The sequence below is a fragment of the Calcarisporiella thermophila genome, assembly GCF_041956535.1.
Source record: "Calcarisporiella thermophila strain CBS 279.70 unplaced genomic scaffold VTP21scaffold_29, whole genome shotgun sequence".
NCBI lineage: Eukaryota > Fungi > Calcarisporiellomycota > Calcarisporiellomycetes > Calcarisporiellales > Calcarisporiellaceae > Calcarisporiella > Calcarisporiella thermophila.
In genome coordinates, this window is record NW_027192219.1 from 235,085 (window position 1) to 252,237 (window position 17,153).

Consider the following 17,153-nt stretch of genomic DNA (forward strand, 5'->3'; position numbering starts at 1 on the left):
TTTTTGGCGAAATCTTTCACTTTATTGCTTATAATAATGTAACAATTGTATTTTAGAGTCTTCTAATACAATAAAGACTCGGAATTGATCAAAAAATTTTTAGCGAAATCATGATAACATCACTAGTAAGTGGACAGGAGAACCCAATATTTGCAAGCGGTGCACAACCAACGCAGTGGAAACCATTATTCATACTTACCTGGAAAGCCCGGTCCTAAATTAGCTATGGCAAACAGTAGACGATTACATCTGACGCATTATTGGAGTGAGAGCTCACGAATCAACCAAGGAAAACAGACTATTTGAAATAGACTACAAAATCGTGAGCTATCAACGGGAAGTAGTGTCAACGGTCCATGATGCAGCAATCTGGATCATCTATCGATCCAGATTACCGATAATAATAGATAACGCCCAACCAAGCGAAATAACGCTTGTTGAACAGCTAGGATATGAAATGCAAAAAATCGTGAGGTTCAAATGGTGGTCAGCGTCCATAAAGGATAAGAAAGAAGATTTCCAACAGTTTTGGCGTAAGGGAAATTGGATACAATTCCAAGGAGACGAAACAACCTTCATCCGAAACACTTGGCTCCAATACGACTATGCCGAATACCCTATCATCCGTATTCTAATTTTTTTTTTTTCCTTCTCTCTCACATATACCATTTTTCTTGAAAAATAGGGAAGGTATACACACTCTCTTTACGCCCCCTAATTCTTGTATGGATTTCTTGTTTTTTGATGTCTATCAATATCCTTTATTAAGAACAAAAAGCGAAATCATGATTAACAAACCACAAGACGCAAGTCCTCGCACTCAAAAAGGAAGATAATACGCCACCTTTTACAAGTTTCTTAATATATCTCTGATGAGAATGCTCTACTGTGTTTTATCTTGGTTTGTTCGCCCTATCACAATACAACTCCTGTCAAGGAGTTATACCAAAACAACGCCTAAGGGAGGGCGACTTTGGAAAATATGTCCACTTCTTGCACTCGTTCCAATGGCTCGATTATTTTGGCAGTATACATCAGCTCATAGTTGTGAGTTGATTTAGCGCATGACTGTCGACACATTTCCGCAAGTCACCTCCTATATTAGCCAAAAAAAAGGAAAGGTGTGCAGTGGTTTTCTAGGTTGAAAATATTTGTCCTCTGGTAAGCTTTACTAGGTATAGTGTAGACATACTCCTGGGTTAATGTTGATATTGCTCAAATGTCGGAGTACTCGAAGTGGTCGCTACCATTAACAATTTCGATTATCTATGTTCACTTAAAGATGAATTAGATTCAAGGTTTAACAACCTACTATCGTTTTTATAAATCTCTCAAAGTAACCAATATAGTATGTGAACTATTGATTTGTTATCCACCCGCCCTCCCCCCCCCAAAAAAAAAATTCTTTATAAAGAAGCATCACGAAAAATTTTTGGGCTCAACCGGGAATTGAACCCGGGACCTCTCCGACCCGAACGGAGAATCATACTACTAGACCATTGAGCCTTCGATGATTCGCAAAAATAAATAGACCATTTATATTAAGAATTTTTTGGAAAATTATTTTTCCTATTTTTTCCAATATTTTCATAATAGAATGGCTCAATGGTCTAGTCGCATGATTCTCCGTTTGGGTCGGAGAGGTCCCGGGTTCAATTCCCGGTTGAGCCCATATTTTTATATTTTTACTGCTTTATACAACTGGAAAGAATACTTTATCTAAATACAGGAAGGAAGAATCTGCTTGAGCACAATAGGGGTTGCTATGGCCATTATCCGAAACGGCTCCGACGTAAATCAATTTTAAAATCTCTTTACTTTTCTCTGCTTTTTACCAAATTATTTATCGTATATTACCTATTTCATATGGATTCGACTTTAATACTTGCCTTGTTTCCACTTCAATATTATTATACTTGTCATTATGCTTAGTTAATTTTATGTTTCTCTACGAAACATAGTAAAATTATTCCTACTAGATTACATTGTTTATTCACCCCAAACGTGGCAAGTGGAAGTGTTCTTTTATAAGTTGCATGTGAAGTTTTGGCGGAGGAGACGCAACAGGATGGAAGTTAAGGAAAAATCCAAGCAAGTGTCATACCAGCTGTTGAGTGTGCAGTATAAATATTGTAAATGACCTTAGGGTACATGAAATAGTTATTAATAGCAATAAAATGTTCCTATATTCGACCCTTTTGCTATTTTATACGGATAATTAGCCGGTTGATATGGCTGCCTGGATGCAGTGATTGAAAGAATTGCTTAGTTTTCCAAAACAGAATCACTGGAAACTCCATAATCTTCATTTTGATAAGCTAGACGGGTGAACCTACGGTCTGGGGCACAGCCTCTTCCTCTAACATTAGAACTGCGCTAGTTTTTAAGTTGGATGCCGCGTGTTGATATGTGTGCTTGAAAGCAACGGTTGAGAGTAATGGTTGACTTTCCGAAGCAGAATCACTGGAAACCCCATCACCTCCATATTGATAAGCCGGCGCAGGTAGAACTCCAGTCTGGTGCACATCCATCCCATCTAACACCAGAACTGCGTTAGCTTTGAAGTCGGAGATCGCGTATTTACATCCGATTTTGTCGCTGATACAGCTGCACAGCCAACGAAGCCGCCAATAATATCTTTTAGATATGGAAGGCCATAGACTGCGCATAGTTGACGAGACGCTGCCTTCTAATCGAGCTTGTAGTTCTATCACTTGATTTTCCATTGCCTCATAGCCTGAGATCCCAGTGACCAGCCCGAATAGCACCAGCATGCGCTCGACTACCTGAGGATGCTCCCCAACACTATACCCAGTGAGTTGCTGGACATGCCCTTCCACCTCCGAAAACCAGTCCGCCAACCATTTGGCACGCTTGTCGCTGAACTGAGCGAGTGCTTGCAATCGTTCGATAACTTCTCTTATCCATGGAATATTTTCCCCTTTTGCTGATTGCATTTGATTTAAATCGGTCGAATATCCATCATGCAGTATTGCCAGGAGCACCAGGGTCCATTCAATGGGATTGAGGGATGCGCGCATCATGTTGTAACGAACAGGAGCGCTGGTCATCACCATCTGACTCAGCTTACACGGGATGATCTCCGGCGTACTCTGTGGCTCATGAACCGACCATAGTGCTATGGGCAATGCTCGTTGCTCAAGCCACTCTGGGTGGCTGCAACACACGTGGTCATGTCCTACATTCATCTCTCGCACTATATCTTCCACCAGCTGTTCGGTGGTGCTATCCAATCCACTGCATCCAGGCGCCACACAATACACCTCGGGGAAGGAACGGAGGACACGAAACACACCTGCCCCAGCGCATTGCAACATGGCCCAGAACAACACAGTCGACCAAGTAGCCTCATTGACCCAGAAAGTGGTTGCCACAAAAGAAGCCCCGACGGCCAATATGCTTAGCCACGTCAGAATTGGTGCGAAAACCGTACTATTGGCGTTGTAATCCCCTTGATGCTGGATCAAACATGTAGCACGAGTCTCGACACCTGCGAGGGTCGATATCTTCACTCCTCCAACGACGCACATCCCTGTCCCACTTTTGAAGGCATAATCCAATACAAGACTGTCATAGGACCCATTTATGAGCACATGGTAGGCATTCAGATTGCTATCCGGCTTTGTGTAGGATCGCGCAGTCGCCAAGTGCAGTAGTGGTCCCATCCATGGTCCCAGGGCCGAGATCAGGGTGCATAAGCAATATTGCCGGGTGGCATCGGTCCAGTACACTCCGTCTCGGTGCCAGTTTGGTCCAATGACGCCGATAGTTGCCAATATTGAACCTAGCACACTTCCCATCACTGTGCGCCAGTTTGCCTGAGATTTTAAGTAATGCTCCAGCATTGAGGGATTTTCAAAGGTCACCTTTGTCCAGCGCCTCTGCCCTGAAATTGGATCTATCACTGCGACAGTGGCCCAGACATGAATGAACTCTAGGTATTCATATTTCGAATGAGATCTCTGCATAATCGTACCGATGGCTGTGCCGCCTGCCAATGCGCGTAGTTTCTGTTTCAAGCCTGTCTCGGATATCTGAAGCATCCTTCTGCCACCAGCGCCTAATCCTGCTTGTAGCAGAGTTCCAAGAACACGTGTAGCACCTAATGTGGTCGGTCCAACCGCCAGCATACTTCCCAGGCAGTGAGATGATGCAATAGCTTCCTCAATATAGTCTTTCCCGATCACCCCAAGTATGATACCGAGCAACGAGACTGGCTCATATGTGACCCTGTCAAGATACGTAGCCTCAGCCTTTACTCCTGGGATTAACCACAATAACGCCATGAGCTTCATGGTCAAATCTGAGTACCGATCCCATAGTAGTTCCCGACATTCATCACGCTTCCACTGACCACACCATATGTTTCTGCGCTGGCCAGATGAGGGCATACTATCTTGATCAGAGTGGATAACAGCTCCCTCATTTGAACTCTCGCATGAAACATCACCTATTTTATGGAGACGATCATTAAGGGTGCTCAAGATCTGCAGTACCCGTGTTATGGCCAGACCAATGTTACGCCAAGCTTTTCGTTGAGGAATCGTCACTACTCGTTGGGCATCTCTCAGGGGCAGCGTTGATTCCCACTTGATCCCAAGCTCTCCGCAAATAGAATCTCCTTCATGAACTGAAGCTAATGCCGCATCGTACCTGGTATCCTCCACGTTGCACGCTGAAATCCGCTCTAACAACTTAGATGACTGGCCTGATGAGATGGGCGATAACCTAATACTGTGCTTTTCCTTGGCAAACATTCCTGATCCCTTATCTTCAACGGTAGTAGAGCAGAGATCCTCCGCGTGATTGTTGGGGTTATTTAGATGAACTTGGATTAGCGATGGCGTTCGCGTAGACTTTTACTGATTTAATGAAAATGCCAACAGCAATTAGGAAGTTATATGGAATGATCGCGAAGATGAGTGCCAAAAGATAGGTGCTCATACGGTTAGTTACTCGGAATCTTAAATGGGATTTAGTAATGCATATCAACAGGCATAGTTTTATGGCTCAACCTATGATTCCACTCTGATGAAATTGTAAAAAGCGTTAAGAAGCAAAATCGAAGGGTAGACTCGATTCAATGAGAGCGATTTTCGAACTCGCAATATGGTGGAAGAAAAAAAAAAATCCCAAACTGGCAATTGGGTGAGTAGCTATTCGAGCAAGTAAATATAGTATTTTGAGAGTGCTAATTCTGTTCCACAAATATTCTATTAGTGGAAAAGTTGTGTTATGCTTCTCCGCGGGACATTCGCTGTGCTGATGAAACGGCTAGGAATGTGCAAGTTTGGTGAGCACAACAAGAAAAAACCTACAAATCCTTTTGATTTAGATTCGATGAGTGGTAGGTTAATCTACCGGGCATACTTGGATGAGACAAAGCAACGGCGAGGCACCGAATGAAATAGATAAACACAAAAGTTTAGATTGGAATACTATGGAGTTGGACTTGTTCTTGCCGAAAATGCCAGCCATCTTCAGCATAGCCATTAAAGTTGATTTTAAATTACACATTACTTAGCGGTAGAATTGACTGAAACTATAGGCCTTCGACTTCGATTTTTTTTTTTCATCTATATAAGTATTTATATTTAAATTTAAACATTTTGACTTATTTAATGTTATTGACCAGCTTGTTCCGTGTTTTGCCAACCCCATCAAATGGTGTACCTTGGGAAATAACGCAATACCAGGCATATATTCTATCGGTATGAATTTCCTAGTGAGGGGAAGCTGGTGCTGAGTACCTCTGAAGTTTTCCCATGAAAAATAGTTGTCATTCACTTGCTCAGGTGAGTGGGCTTAGAAACTGTGATCTACTCTCTTTTTTTTTCGTGACCTGGACCCCTGGTTCCATGTGAACAGAGGTAGGGGAGGGGAGAGAATTTAGATAGTTGCGGGGGCTGAGCCTGAATAACAGTATCACTCTGCATGCTTCGGATTCATTCGAATTGAACCTACAGAGGGTATATAATAAGGATTGCTAGGCATGGATCGACTGTAGACACTGATTTATATATGAAAAAATTTGACAGATATTGGAGGAACACGTTAAGGAAAAAAAAGCCGTCTATATATCTGATACATATCCTCTCCTCCCCTTTTAAAGAAGCTTGTAAATAAAAAGTGAATATAACTAGAGACTATGGACAAGCTCAGCGCAGACAGGACTTTAAGCTTCTCTGCAATACTAGAATATATAAATTCGATGTAATAATATTATCGAAACATCAGTGATTATATTTTCATCAGAAAAGAAAAAAAAGCTTGGGTGACTGTACCCCAACGTTGATTATACTTCCTAATAAAGGTTAATATTTGTCCAACCAAAAAAGTTCAAATCGGCTCAATGGTCTAGTAGTATGATTCTCCGTTCGGGTCGGAGAGGTCCCGGGTTCAATTCCCGGTTGAGCCCATCCATTTTTAAACCATATGAATTTTTGTTCTGTTGAGACACCCACAAACGACATGGTATGACAATGAAAGCTATTTCATAAAAGCTACTTAAAAACAAAGCTGACATTTGTAAGCTACATGATGCATGACCCTTCCAGAGGATACCTAAGTGGAATTTTTTGGCTGTAGTCGGAGGAAGAAATTTGCCCTCTCCGCTGGAGGGACAATACGGCTTTGGCTCGACCAGAGAGAGGTGAGCGAGTCATTGGATGTGAATGGATTCGTTGGTGCAAGGCGGGTCGCCTTATACAAAAGGAGGAAACTCACACGGGCAGAGAGCCTCTCATTCTTCCAAGATGTAACTAGTGCTTATATGAATTCAATTTACACCATCACGGCATACAGTTAATAAGATGAACTTGTTCAGAAGAGAGGTTGAGCAGAGGTGAGCAATGCAGGGTAAAGAGGGTAAATCAGGTTAGCTGGCTTCGACCACTTGCATTTGAAGCTAAGGCAATGTGAAGTAAATTGATTAGCGGATGATACCTTCCCATGTAGGAGTCGAGAAACACTTGAGCCATTAAATCACGAGAACACGTAGAACTAAACGCATGCAAGCACGATCAGGATCGTTGGTGCCTGTTTGATTTGGGGCGACATACACTGGAATCATATCAAGTGGCTATGGGCGGACGGCCTGGCGATGGCTTTCGTGGATCAACTACTGCGAGTATCTTTCCAGCCACTGTCGGGATATCGCCTGAATATTGAAGCGGCCGCACACGCTCTCAATGGCCCATCGTCTCGGGGAAAGCTTTCCTGGCTCCTCTCCTCCAATCAGGGCCTTCTGGTAATCGGTGAAGGCTTCATTAATCAATCATTAGGTATTGAGTGAACCTTATTATTCAACCATGCCTTGCCACAGAGGAAAACAGATTAAGCAGATGCAAGGCACCCAATCAATCTCGCGAGCCGGAATGGTGTAATTTAACTCGACTTCCGTTAAGCCTCCAGGGTGCAGCCGGGCGATTGCCGCCAGTGGCCAGGCCCGCAAGTCGAGGGCCATGGCGAGGGAGAGAGGGCTATGCCGCCAACCGCCTCGTGAACGACGCTCCTGAGCTGAGCGATTTGTTGACGATCTCAGCCGGATGCATGCGCCCGAACGTGATGGCTCTGCTGCATTGGTCAACCATCCTCCCACCTCCCGCGCAGGCAGAGGAGAAAACCTGGTTATATTGCCTCATGTCAGCGTGAGCAGAGCAGCTCGATGAGGGCATGCGCCTCAGGCATGCTGCGCCTGCGATGCGATTGTATTGTAATCCCAAGTGCTTCTCTCTGCTCAGTAGCGAAGATTTCCCCTACAGGCTGCATGCAATAAGCCCTTGCCTTCCTATCGTCACTATGGCGCTGGGCTTAATCCTCCGACCATGGCTCGGAAAAAATGGGGAGCGGCGGCGCAAACAGGAGAGGGGTGAGGCAGAGGAGCCTGCCACATCGGCAAATCCCGATCAAGGCATCCTTTAGCATCCCCTCACCATATCCACTTGCGCCCTGAGGCTTGCTTCCAAATGTTTTGATTTTGCGATCTTGTGGCCACCAAATCCGCACTGGAGTCCAATCTAAAACCAGCGCCAGCCAGCTCGGCAGAGCGTAAGACAGTCCCATTGGGGGTGCGGCCGGCAAGCCAGGCTCTGGCCCGGCGCGGGAGGCGGGGGGCTAGAGACAAGGGGCCGGCCCGGGCGAGGGGTTGCGGGGTTGGCGGGCGGGCTATCAGAGCCGGGTTCGTGGCATTAGAAATCGGGGGAGATTCAAGCGCAAGAGCGATTTGTTTTCTTTCATCACTGCTTTATATATTCGCCTTGGTGTAACGGCAAAGGTTAAGGTTCCCCTCCTGCCCTCCTCCTCTTGCTCTGCCTCGGTTCCTGTGCCCCCGCGCCCTTTTGGCCCTCTTCATTTTGCGCTTTGCCTTTTTCCTTTGCTTGTACCGCTGGCCAGCGCGAGGGAAGAGCTGCGAGGGTTCGACGCTCGCCAGATGCTCTATTTATTTAGCTTTTTCCTTTAGCTCTTTTATTTATCGCGCTCCATGCCGCCGCATCGCCCGTGTCGCCTCTAACTTATCTCTCTCTCTCTGCCTAATCTTAAGCCTTTTAATTCTTCCTCTGCCCTACCCCGCTCTCACGGCCCAGCGTCCCCTCCTATGGGAATCGACTGGCCGCCTAATCTCATCACAATGCCCCGCTGGATAAAATACCTCCGCAGAAAGCCTGGCCCCTCCAGTGAGGATGCCGACAGCCCCGAGATGGACAGAAACGAATCCTCCAAATCGCTGAGCTTGCTCCGGCCCCGCTTCAGCGAGGACTCCTGGGACGAAGAAGAAGTATACAGGCGCTCGCACCTGCTGAAGGGTTTTCTGCGCCGCTCAGCGCTGCTCGTCTCCTCCAACTTCGGGGGGGAAAGCAAGCGGGCAAACAATTCACTCGAGAATGGTCCCAACCTCGCCGCACAGCACCAGCTCCCTCATCACACTCAGGCCCGGCTCTGGAATCAAACGCTGCTGAAGCTACGGGACCGTGGGCGGGCCCTGGGATACCTAGTGCTCTTGCTGGCTCTATTTATCAAACTCCAGCACGCTCGCCGGCCACTGCTCGTGGGTGCTTCGGACCCTCCCGGCTCTGGCAGATCGGGGCCCCGAATGGGCCCTCCGTTTGGGCATGCGGCATCTTTGTCGCCGCCTCCGGATGGCGACCAGGAGAGGCTGCGGCGCATCATCACTCGGCCCGCAAGGAGCCACCTGTCTCCCTTCGGCCCCAATCCGGCCCAGATGGCGAGGCGGCGCCGATTGCCCTACGCTAAAACCTCGCTCGTCACCTTCTTCGACGCGGAGACGCACGAACTCGTGCACATGCCCGTGGTCCCCCAAGCCTCACCATCCCAACCCCCCTCAACCTCCCCATCCCCCCTCTCTGCCGCATCCTCAAGTGGCTCAGATACCTCTCTGCCTATTAGCGTTTCGGAGGAGCCTGCCTCGACCATGTCGTGGGAGACCCCCTCCGATTTCGCCCGCTCGTTCCCACCTGCATATCCAAAAGATGCCATTGCCAGGGACACAGACGAGGACATGCCGTTAGCTTTGGTACGCGACCACCTCCAAAACATGAATCTGTGCGGAAGAAAGCCCCAGGCCCCCATCGAAGAATTGCTGGACTTGTCCATTGCTATCTGATGGCTAAATGGGAAAAAAAAGGTTAGCACATGCCCCACGGACTCTCTCCCCCTCCCTCGCTCTGGCTCGCCCTGGCTCTCCTGTATATACTATGCGATAGCTTTTCTATCTATATCCCCCCCCCATTTTATTTTTTTTAATACTATTACTCCGAATGGGAAGAATGGATATGGGACATCCACAGCATTAACAACGACTATTTTTGTTTTCTTTGATTTACCGTTTAATCTATATTCTCATTCTTCAATACATCACACTGACAATGATAATTCTTTATGGTGGCAACTTCCTCGAAAAGAACAAAATAAAATAAAATAAGTATTATTTTGTAGTGGGGAATAGGTGAGCAAAGCGTCAGAAGAGGAAAACAAATGGGACGAAGCGCTGTATAATACTATACACAGTGGCAAAACCAAAACACACACACACACACACTCACAAGCACTCATCGAGGAGGAAATCATAAATGAGCCTCCTCCATCCTTATTTCTTCCCTTTCTTCCCGCCCTTACCGCCCGAGGACTTCTTCTTCTTCTCCACCTCCTCCATCCGCAACAGCTCCTGCTCGGCCGACTTCGCATCCCGCTCGCGTTTTAGCTTGTCACGCTTTTCTGCCTCTGCCGCATCCCGTTTATCCCGCTCCTCGCGCGTCTTCGACTCGCGCTCCTCTCGGGCCAGAAGCTCCGCACTCTCCTGCTGAAGGGCCTTCACGCGCTCGTGTTGCACAATTTCATTAGCGTGCTGGAAGATCATTTCGCCCCAGCCTTCGTGCAGGGCATTGGCCTCTTCCACAACCTCCTGAAGCTCCTGGTTCATCTCCTGCTCAGTGGCAAGGACTTGGGCCCACAAGTCATCTCCCACCGCACCATTGCGGAGGAGCTGGGAGAGGGCCTGCTTGTCTTCGCGGAGACGGAGCACACGCCGCAAATCTTCAGTAGCACGACGTAGAAGTGCAGCTTTGAGGTGGTTGTCGGGTGCATCTTTCGAGAGCAAGGTGATGTATTCATTGCGCTCATGATGCTGGCCAAACCAAGGCTCAGCCTTGAACGACTCTATATACGGTAGTGAGAGGTCAGGGCACGGATTAGAAAGGAGAAAGAGAGAAGCGGAAGAATTGAAAGGAGAGTGTGTGCGGAGTGGGGGAGGGGGGGGGGGGAAACGGAGGGTCTAAAGCGATCATCATTTCCAATCCGCAACAGCACCCATCCCAGCATCATCTTCAGCATAAAAAATGAACAGATGCGGTGACTTACTCCCTTTTCGTCTCCAAAAGTATGAGAAAGTCCCCATCGCCACTAACCAACCCGTCACGTAGATAGTTGCAAGCCCATAGGATGACATCTTTGCTTCGATATCACGGATCCGAATGTGTATTCAATGAGGAAGCCCGGCACTGGATGAATGAGAGGACACGATCAATGTTAGCTTACTAAAAAATAAGGCAACAAAACTCCTGAATCTACGATCTTATTTTTTTTATGTAGAGGCCGTTTTGAATCGAAATCAAAAAGTACCTTTTTCTCCAGCCAATGAACGCAACACAGCAAAATGGGGGATAGTAAAGGGATATCCAGGGATATCCCTAAATGGCATGAGTCGCCATATTAAATGGCGAATTTTCACGAATCGGGTGAGCTAGGTCGTTATCAGTCCCAGAGATCTCGCAGAAGGCGGGAGATGGATAAAAACAAATTGCAAAGCGAACAATTAAAAAGATGAGTTTATAGAACGCGAAGACATGAGGATTGAAAGAAGCACAAAAATGGATATACTGTACAATAAAATAAATCATCACCAACGGTACGCCTGGAGACTGACCTAGCTTTCGTTAAAGAGGGAACATACATGCCCACAGCCTGTCGGACACTCATGATTTCTGGTAAACCACTCCTTCATGTGTAGCAGATGCCCCCCGTGGCTGCACCCTTGACACCATAAGTAAAGGCCTTTCACGGGCTGATGGCAAAGCGAGCACGGACTAACCAATTTGGCGCACTTGTCGCATGACCAGAAGCCGCGATCGACGCCGCTCGGCTCGATGGCTTTAAAGCAATTGTTGCAAGAGGTGTAGATGGTTGTCATATTCTAAAGTCAATTCAGGTGATTCACACCATGAGTACCAGGCCATACTTGGATACAAATGAAATATAAACACAATCTCCCACCTGGTTTCTCTCCCGCACGGAATCGTATTTGCAGAGATTGGCAATCCGCGCTGCAGCGCTCCAAAGTTTGAATCGGTGCATCAACTCGATGTACGAATGGAACCACGCCTCCTCCTCCTGATCCCCCTCATCCCCCGTCTCTTCTTCATTGATCCCCTTCAGCTCTTGGGTATCACGCGCCTGTTGCGAGTCAATCCCTCCCGCCATCTCACCTCCGGCCCCCGGAGCATCCATTTTCTCAGCCCCGCCTCGAGGCCCTGCTTCAGCGCCACTGACGCTCGAGTTTAGCTTACTCCATGACCAGTGTTTTTCCAATACCAATAGGACACTGACACACATCTGCACATCCCCCTGCTCTGCGTAGTATCGTATGAGATCGCGAACAATCTCATCATGCTGCCAAAGGGGGGCTGAAGTGGGCCCATTGAAGCGGTCCTCAGTCCTACTCGAGGCCGATTCATTGGCGGTTGCATTGTTGAATGTGGATGCAGTGGAGGAGGGGGGGGCGGCCGTGCTGACCGAACGTCGCGAGGGGAGAAAGGGGGTGGAGGGTGGGTCGGCAACCATAGGACTGTCGACGCGCGAGGTACTCCCCCCGCCGCCACCGCCCCCCAGCATGCGTAGTGGGAAGGTTGCCGAAAGCTGGCTCTCTTCTTGCGCCGAGTGATCATCCGAGGTGTCGGCCCACCCCTCGTTCGCTGCGTCCGGTAGGGCGTGCTCCGAATGGAACGTGTCGCCGTTCGGCTTTTCCGTGGCCGAGGAGGAGATGGAAAGCTCCGAAAATCCGTGCGAAACCAACCCTTTCCACGAAATATTAAAGCGGTGGCCGTCAGTATCGATCGACTGAATGGACACCCAACGCATACTTACCTTCATTATAATCTGTCGATGGACTTGCTTTGGATTCGCTGTAGAGTAGCTGCAAAATCCTCCAAGTGTGCGATGCCCTTGGCTTAAGGCATTCCAGTGCCACCTGGGTTGTAGAAGGGAGGAGGGAGGGGAAATTGGGCATTCCGAAGAATTAGGCTAAGCATAGTAAATAATACGGATCAGCTCACAACGCTTACCTTGGCATTGTGCTCACACGCACCCCATACATCGTGACTCGACACAACATAGTTGTTGGCTGCGTGCACAAATGCCCGGTGGTCGAAATAAGGCAACTGCAACCATCCAGACACTTGGGAGGGACGATAGTGAAGATCATCGTCATCACGCTCCTTGTTATCGAGAGGTCGCACCACCTTTTTACTACCTCCACTTCCAACCACATCGACAGTGAGGGATTCGTCCACGAACGGCTCACGGGAATCGGGCTGAAGGGAGAAGGCAAGATTTCCCTGCGGACTCCAGCCGACCCCGTTCTTGCATAAATGGTTGAGGAGCTGGTATCCGGAGTGCAGGGCATTTGTGATCTGGAAGGACCCGTCCTTCGAGCATACCCAGAGAATATCTTGGTCGTGCCACAATAAACCTAAGGGAGGGAAAATTGGACAATGGTGGTTAGGACATCGCTCTTGAGGTTCTTGGACCTATGTCGATTGACTACGCGTTTACCTGTCGGCATACTAGTTTGTTCATCCACAATATACTTCGGGATATAGGGTCTCCGCACATCCCATACATTAATACGATTGTCGCTGGTGAGCGAGCATGCTGCGATCTCATTGTCATGATCGGGCCGCCATTGGACTCGAGCTATGCTTGATATGGTGGGGATGGTATGTAGCGGTTTGCGGCGATCTGAGCTCACATCCCATATTTTAATGGTACGGTCGCGTCCCCCGCTCGCCAAGATGCTTCCATTTGCATGCCAATCAAGCGCAAATGCAGGTCCTGTGTGGGCATTGAGTTTGCGATCATAGATATAAGGCTTGCGCATATCCCACGTCTGAATGGTGCCGCTCTCAAAGGCGGCCGCAAATTCATGGGAGTAGAGCGGGTGAAATTGCACATCTCGCACGCCGTCGGATTTGCCTTCAAAAGTCATTCTGGACACCAATTTATCACGCAGGTCCTGTGATGTAGACCCAGAAAAGAGGGTTGGGAACCGTCCTCCTCTTCTTATACATGTAAATGGTGGTAAAGTTTACCCATAGCTTCATGGTGCCGTCATGAGAAGCACTAAGCAAGTAATAGCCTCCTCCGGGATTAAAGCATATTCGATTGACCGCACGCGAATGCTCCGAGAGAGTGCGCACTAAGCATAAGGGTAGAGATTTAGTAACGGAGGAATAAAACCTTCACCATCCATTTGTGTATGCACCTAGCTTCTTCCCCGGTCGAGCCAAATCCCATAGAATAATGGTGCCGCTGGATGCTGCCGTGGCAATGGAGTTCCGGGAATCTATCGAATCCAAAAGCACATAAACACCCAATGCTTGTTTATATCCAGAAGAGCGGGACCTACAGTTATTTCCCCACTGAACATCGCTGTTGCTATAGTTAATATTTGTCGTTCCCATAGAATGGATTAAATTCATGTGCGTTGAGATGTCCCAAGGGGAGATTTTGAGTATTTTAAGAACTAAACGAAAATGCATTAGTGTGAATGGATGGAGACATTTTTAATCAATCTCACTAATTGAAGCACAACTACATGGCCTCGCCAATGCTCTAACCTTCTCTTCCGGCAACGGCGCAGTATTCTCGATCGGGAGACGCGCTCAGTGCATTAAGCCCACTTTCGAGTTGGAAGCTACGCGGTTTCCAATCCTCGACTGCCATTCGCCCCTTCTCGCCCAAGGAAGTGGTTGAATCGACCTCATCGAACTCGCTCTCTTCCTTTGTTTCCCCAAAACGATTGTAATAGAGTTGTGCGGTGGAGGATACAAGTCGCGAGAAACTGGGTGTGGTGGATTTGGTGGGCATTGAGGTGGATGGGCGATGAAGTCGAATATGAGATATGAAGCGCGGAGAGCCATCCTCCAAAATTCCCAAGTCACGACGAATGATGTCACCAATAAGCCACATAGCACACGATATAAATTCGAGGAGGGTGTTCGGGTTTATTTGTTTTGTTCTTTAAACCCTATGATGTGAATTCAACCAAATCAAGCTCAACAGTCTGATTTGAATGAGGACATTATTCTTCTTCTAACTACTGAGGGTTTTTTCCTACCATCCTTCACTGGAATAGCTTTTTTATTTCTTCAGACCTTTTATCTCACCCTGCAAACTGGAAATAGAGAACCTGAGGAGAATAGATGAATGCAAGAGTTTGAGATTCACTTGAAGAATTTGCTAACGGAGAGCTGTATACATATTCGCTCTGAGCGCTAGCTAACATAGCAATGTGTCCATTTGCACTCTGCTATAAGTATAACGGGAAAAAAAATGCTAGGTTCTACAGTAAACAAGTTTGTTTTTATTTTGGGCTTTGCGTACATGCCACCCTGGATCGTGAATTTGGTTCGGTTGGATATTCATAAAATGCAAGAAAAAAAATAAGGCCAGGGGAGATTTTCCTACGATGTTCATTTGCTCTGGATAGTTCTCTCCACACTGCCCGGCTTTATATGTTACTGAAGATGAAAAGAAAAGCAAATTACACCGCCATGAAGAGGCTCTCATCTCGGTCCTCCAAGTGAGGAGAAATTAGACTTCGATGCCGAGAACAAAGTACGAATTCTTGCATCGCTTAACCCTCTATATCTTACTCTTACAAAGAAGCCTAATAAGATCGAGCACTGATTGAACGAAACCGACCTCCGAAAAGGTCAACTCACTAGCATATCCATTTAGCCACGCAGCCTGTTATGGTTCCTAAATGATGGTATCATAGAAACAACGAAATTAAGGTCTAAAACGCTAGCTGGTGAAATTATCACCAAACTCAAATGGGAACGAGCCAGGTGCAAATCTCTCACATCCTGTTGGACGAGTAATACCTTGGCTGTCTTCCCAAATGAGCTCTAGACAAAAAGAGTCTTGGTACAAAAATGCAGGTCCAACTTAATTAAATTTCCCGGTGTTGCAAGAGGGCTTTCTTGATGGTAAAAACATGCTGCTCCTGGTTTGTTTGGCTGATTGTTGGCAAGAAAGTTGAATCCTGGTCTCTCGATTAAGCTAGAGGACACGAAAAAGCAACCTGAAAAATTCATGATAAGGTAAAATCAAGGAGCCTTAGCGCTATACTTATGGGGATTTTCGACACAAGTTCTTGGTTGCCATATAGAACACATTTGCTCTCTGATGCTTAAAAATATTATTTTTCTGCTGTCAACCTCCCATTGATGCAATGGTAGTTGTTGAGTCATCTCGAAACTATTTCGTTAGATGAAAGGATAAATGCCTTCCTTAACACACAGAAAAGAAAGCAGGATGAAAGGCTTTTCGAGCTAATGATCAGTCGTGAGGTTAGAAACAGCCTCTTCAAAACCTACTGGATTCTGTGTAAGGGAGGCAGAAATGTCGCAAGCGTTATTCAGTCACACTTAGAGCAATAAAGTCAATATTAGTAGCTAACAATAGAACAGCGGTATAGGAAAAGCGTTTTTCAGACACAGCGTTTCTCTCCCCAGTTTCAGGGGTGTCGAGGGAAGCAGCTGTTTTCGGGGATCTTAATTGTTTTTGCGTCGGCAATTTTTAAGTTTTGAGAACTAAAGAGATTCAGTGTATTAGGACAACGGGCATTCAGATAGAGGCTATATTGTTATTCCTATTCCATGTTACAATGTCTTAACTTTGAGGCTCCGATCCGCACATGAATTTCCTGGTCGGTCTGATGTAACTAGCTATTCATTTTGGGATATAATGTTCAAACCGCTTGGTAATACAGGGCGGGCATGGCCAGCCTCGCTTCATTTATCCCTTCAGTTGGAACCTTGATATGACTACCAAGGTACCAGTGAACTTGTCCGCATTTGCCCTCCAGATACCTTGCGACTGCGCCCGTTCTAGCGCTCACCAGGGCATAGGATCCACCTCCTACGTGTATTCCATTCACAAGCTAAACACCACCGGCTTCTGCCATCGGGTTTCCGGCAAGCCCTGGTCAAACTAAACGCGAGCAGGGTAGAAAAGCAGTTTGCGCACTGCGTACCCTGAGTAACCCTGAAAAAACTCTTTACCAATTCGTTTGGCGCTCCGCCACCCGCCATGCGACGCTGAGCCCCCTTTCTGATAATGAACTCTATTTGGAAGTGTTACCATCTTGCCTCGGTGCTGATGGGGAAAGTAGCGCAAATGAGCTATGCTGGGCATAGCCTGTCGCTTATATTCTGTAATATTTCTGTTTTTCCGTGCTCATTCCTCTTGGTGAACCTATTTTCTTGGCTCTAGGTCTTCCTTACCTCTTCCTTCCTTCCTCTCCTCTCCTCTCCTCTCCTCTGTGCCGTCTCCTT

The 17,153-nt window shown here is 47.1% G+C and overlaps 7 protein-coding genes and 3 non-coding genes across 10 annotated transcripts; 5 read left to right on the forward strand and 5 right to left on the reverse strand.

Annotated features, from left to right (window-relative positions):
* Positions 1–1,434: 1,434 nt before the first annotated feature.
* VTP21DRAFT_t311 lies at positions 1,435–1,506 on the reverse strand. Its single transcript has one exon. It is a non-coding gene; the product is annotated as a tRNA-Pro (tRNA).
* Positions 1,507–1,599: 93 nt separating this feature from the next.
* On the forward strand, positions 1,600–1,671 carry VTP21DRAFT_t309. The gene has a single exon. It is a non-coding gene; the product is annotated as a tRNA-Pro (tRNA).
* A 647-nt stretch (positions 1,672–2,318) lies between these two features.
* On the reverse strand, positions 2,319–4,778 carry VTP21DRAFT_6832 (uncharacterized protein; the record flags this gene model as incomplete). The annotated part of the gene is made up of 1 exon (XM_069397506.1): positions 2,319–4,778. The coding sequence occupies one exon, from the start codon at positions 4,776–4,778 to the stop codon at positions 2,319–2,321; it is 2,460 nt and encodes an 819-aa protein (XP_069246648.1).
* A 1,589-nt stretch (positions 4,779–6,367) lies between these two features.
* Positions 6,368–6,439, forward strand: VTP21DRAFT_t310. The gene has a single exon. It is a non-coding gene; the product is annotated as a tRNA-Pro (tRNA).
* Positions 6,440–6,833: 394 nt separating this feature from the next.
* Positions 6,834–7,674, forward strand: VTP21DRAFT_6833 (uncharacterized protein; the record flags this gene model as incomplete). The annotated part of the gene is made up of 3 exons (XM_069397507.1): positions 6,834–6,865; positions 7,048–7,277; positions 7,346–7,674. The coding sequence occupies 3 exons, from the start codon at positions 6,834–6,836 to the stop codon at positions 7,672–7,674; spliced, it is 591 nt and encodes a 196-aa protein (XP_069246649.1).
* Positions 7,675–7,833: 159 nt separating this feature from the next.
* VTP21DRAFT_6834 (uncharacterized protein) lies at positions 7,834–8,085 on the reverse strand (the record flags this gene model as incomplete). Its single annotated transcript, XM_069397508.1, has 1 exon — positions 7,834–8,085. The coding sequence occupies one exon, from the start codon at positions 8,083–8,085 to the stop codon at positions 7,834–7,836; it is 252 nt and encodes an 83-aa protein (XP_069246650.1).
* Positions 8,086–8,617: 532 nt separating this feature from the next.
* VTP21DRAFT_6835 (uncharacterized protein) lies at positions 8,618–9,643 on the forward strand (the record flags this gene model as incomplete). The annotated part of the gene is made up of 1 exon (XM_069397509.1): positions 8,618–9,643. One exon carries the CDS (start codon positions 8,618–8,620, stop codon positions 9,641–9,643), a length of 1,026 nt encoding a protein of 341 aa, XP_069246651.1.
* Positions 9,644–10,126: 483 nt separating this feature from the next.
* VTP21DRAFT_6836 (uncharacterized protein) lies at positions 10,127–10,984 on the reverse strand (the record flags this gene model as incomplete). The annotated part of the gene is made up of 2 exons (XM_069397510.1): positions 10,127–10,695; positions 10,897–10,984. The coding sequence occupies 2 exons, from the start codon at positions 10,982–10,984 to the stop codon at positions 10,127–10,129; spliced, it is 657 nt and encodes a 218-aa protein (XP_069246652.1).
* A 477-nt stretch (positions 10,985–11,461) lies between these two features.
* On the reverse strand, positions 11,462–14,781 carry VTP21DRAFT_6837 (uncharacterized protein; the record flags this gene model as incomplete). The annotated part of the gene is made up of 9 exons (XM_069397511.1): positions 11,462–11,728; positions 11,809–12,608; positions 12,679–12,781; positions 12,876–13,282; positions 13,366–13,825; positions 13,902–14,008; positions 14,075–14,155; positions 14,219–14,335; positions 14,430–14,781. 9 exons carry the CDS (start codon positions 14,779–14,781, stop codon positions 11,462–11,464), a joined length of 2,694 nt encoding a protein of 897 aa, XP_069246653.1.
* A 1,732-nt stretch (positions 14,782–16,513) lies between these two features.
* Positions 16,514–16,813, forward strand: VTP21DRAFT_6838 (uncharacterized protein; the record flags this gene model as incomplete). The annotated part of the gene is made up of 2 exons (XM_069397512.1): positions 16,514–16,536; positions 16,627–16,813. The coding sequence occupies 2 exons, from the start codon at positions 16,514–16,516 to the stop codon at positions 16,811–16,813; spliced, it is 210 nt and encodes a 69-aa protein (XP_069246654.1).
* Positions 16,814–17,153: the final 340 nt, after the last annotated feature.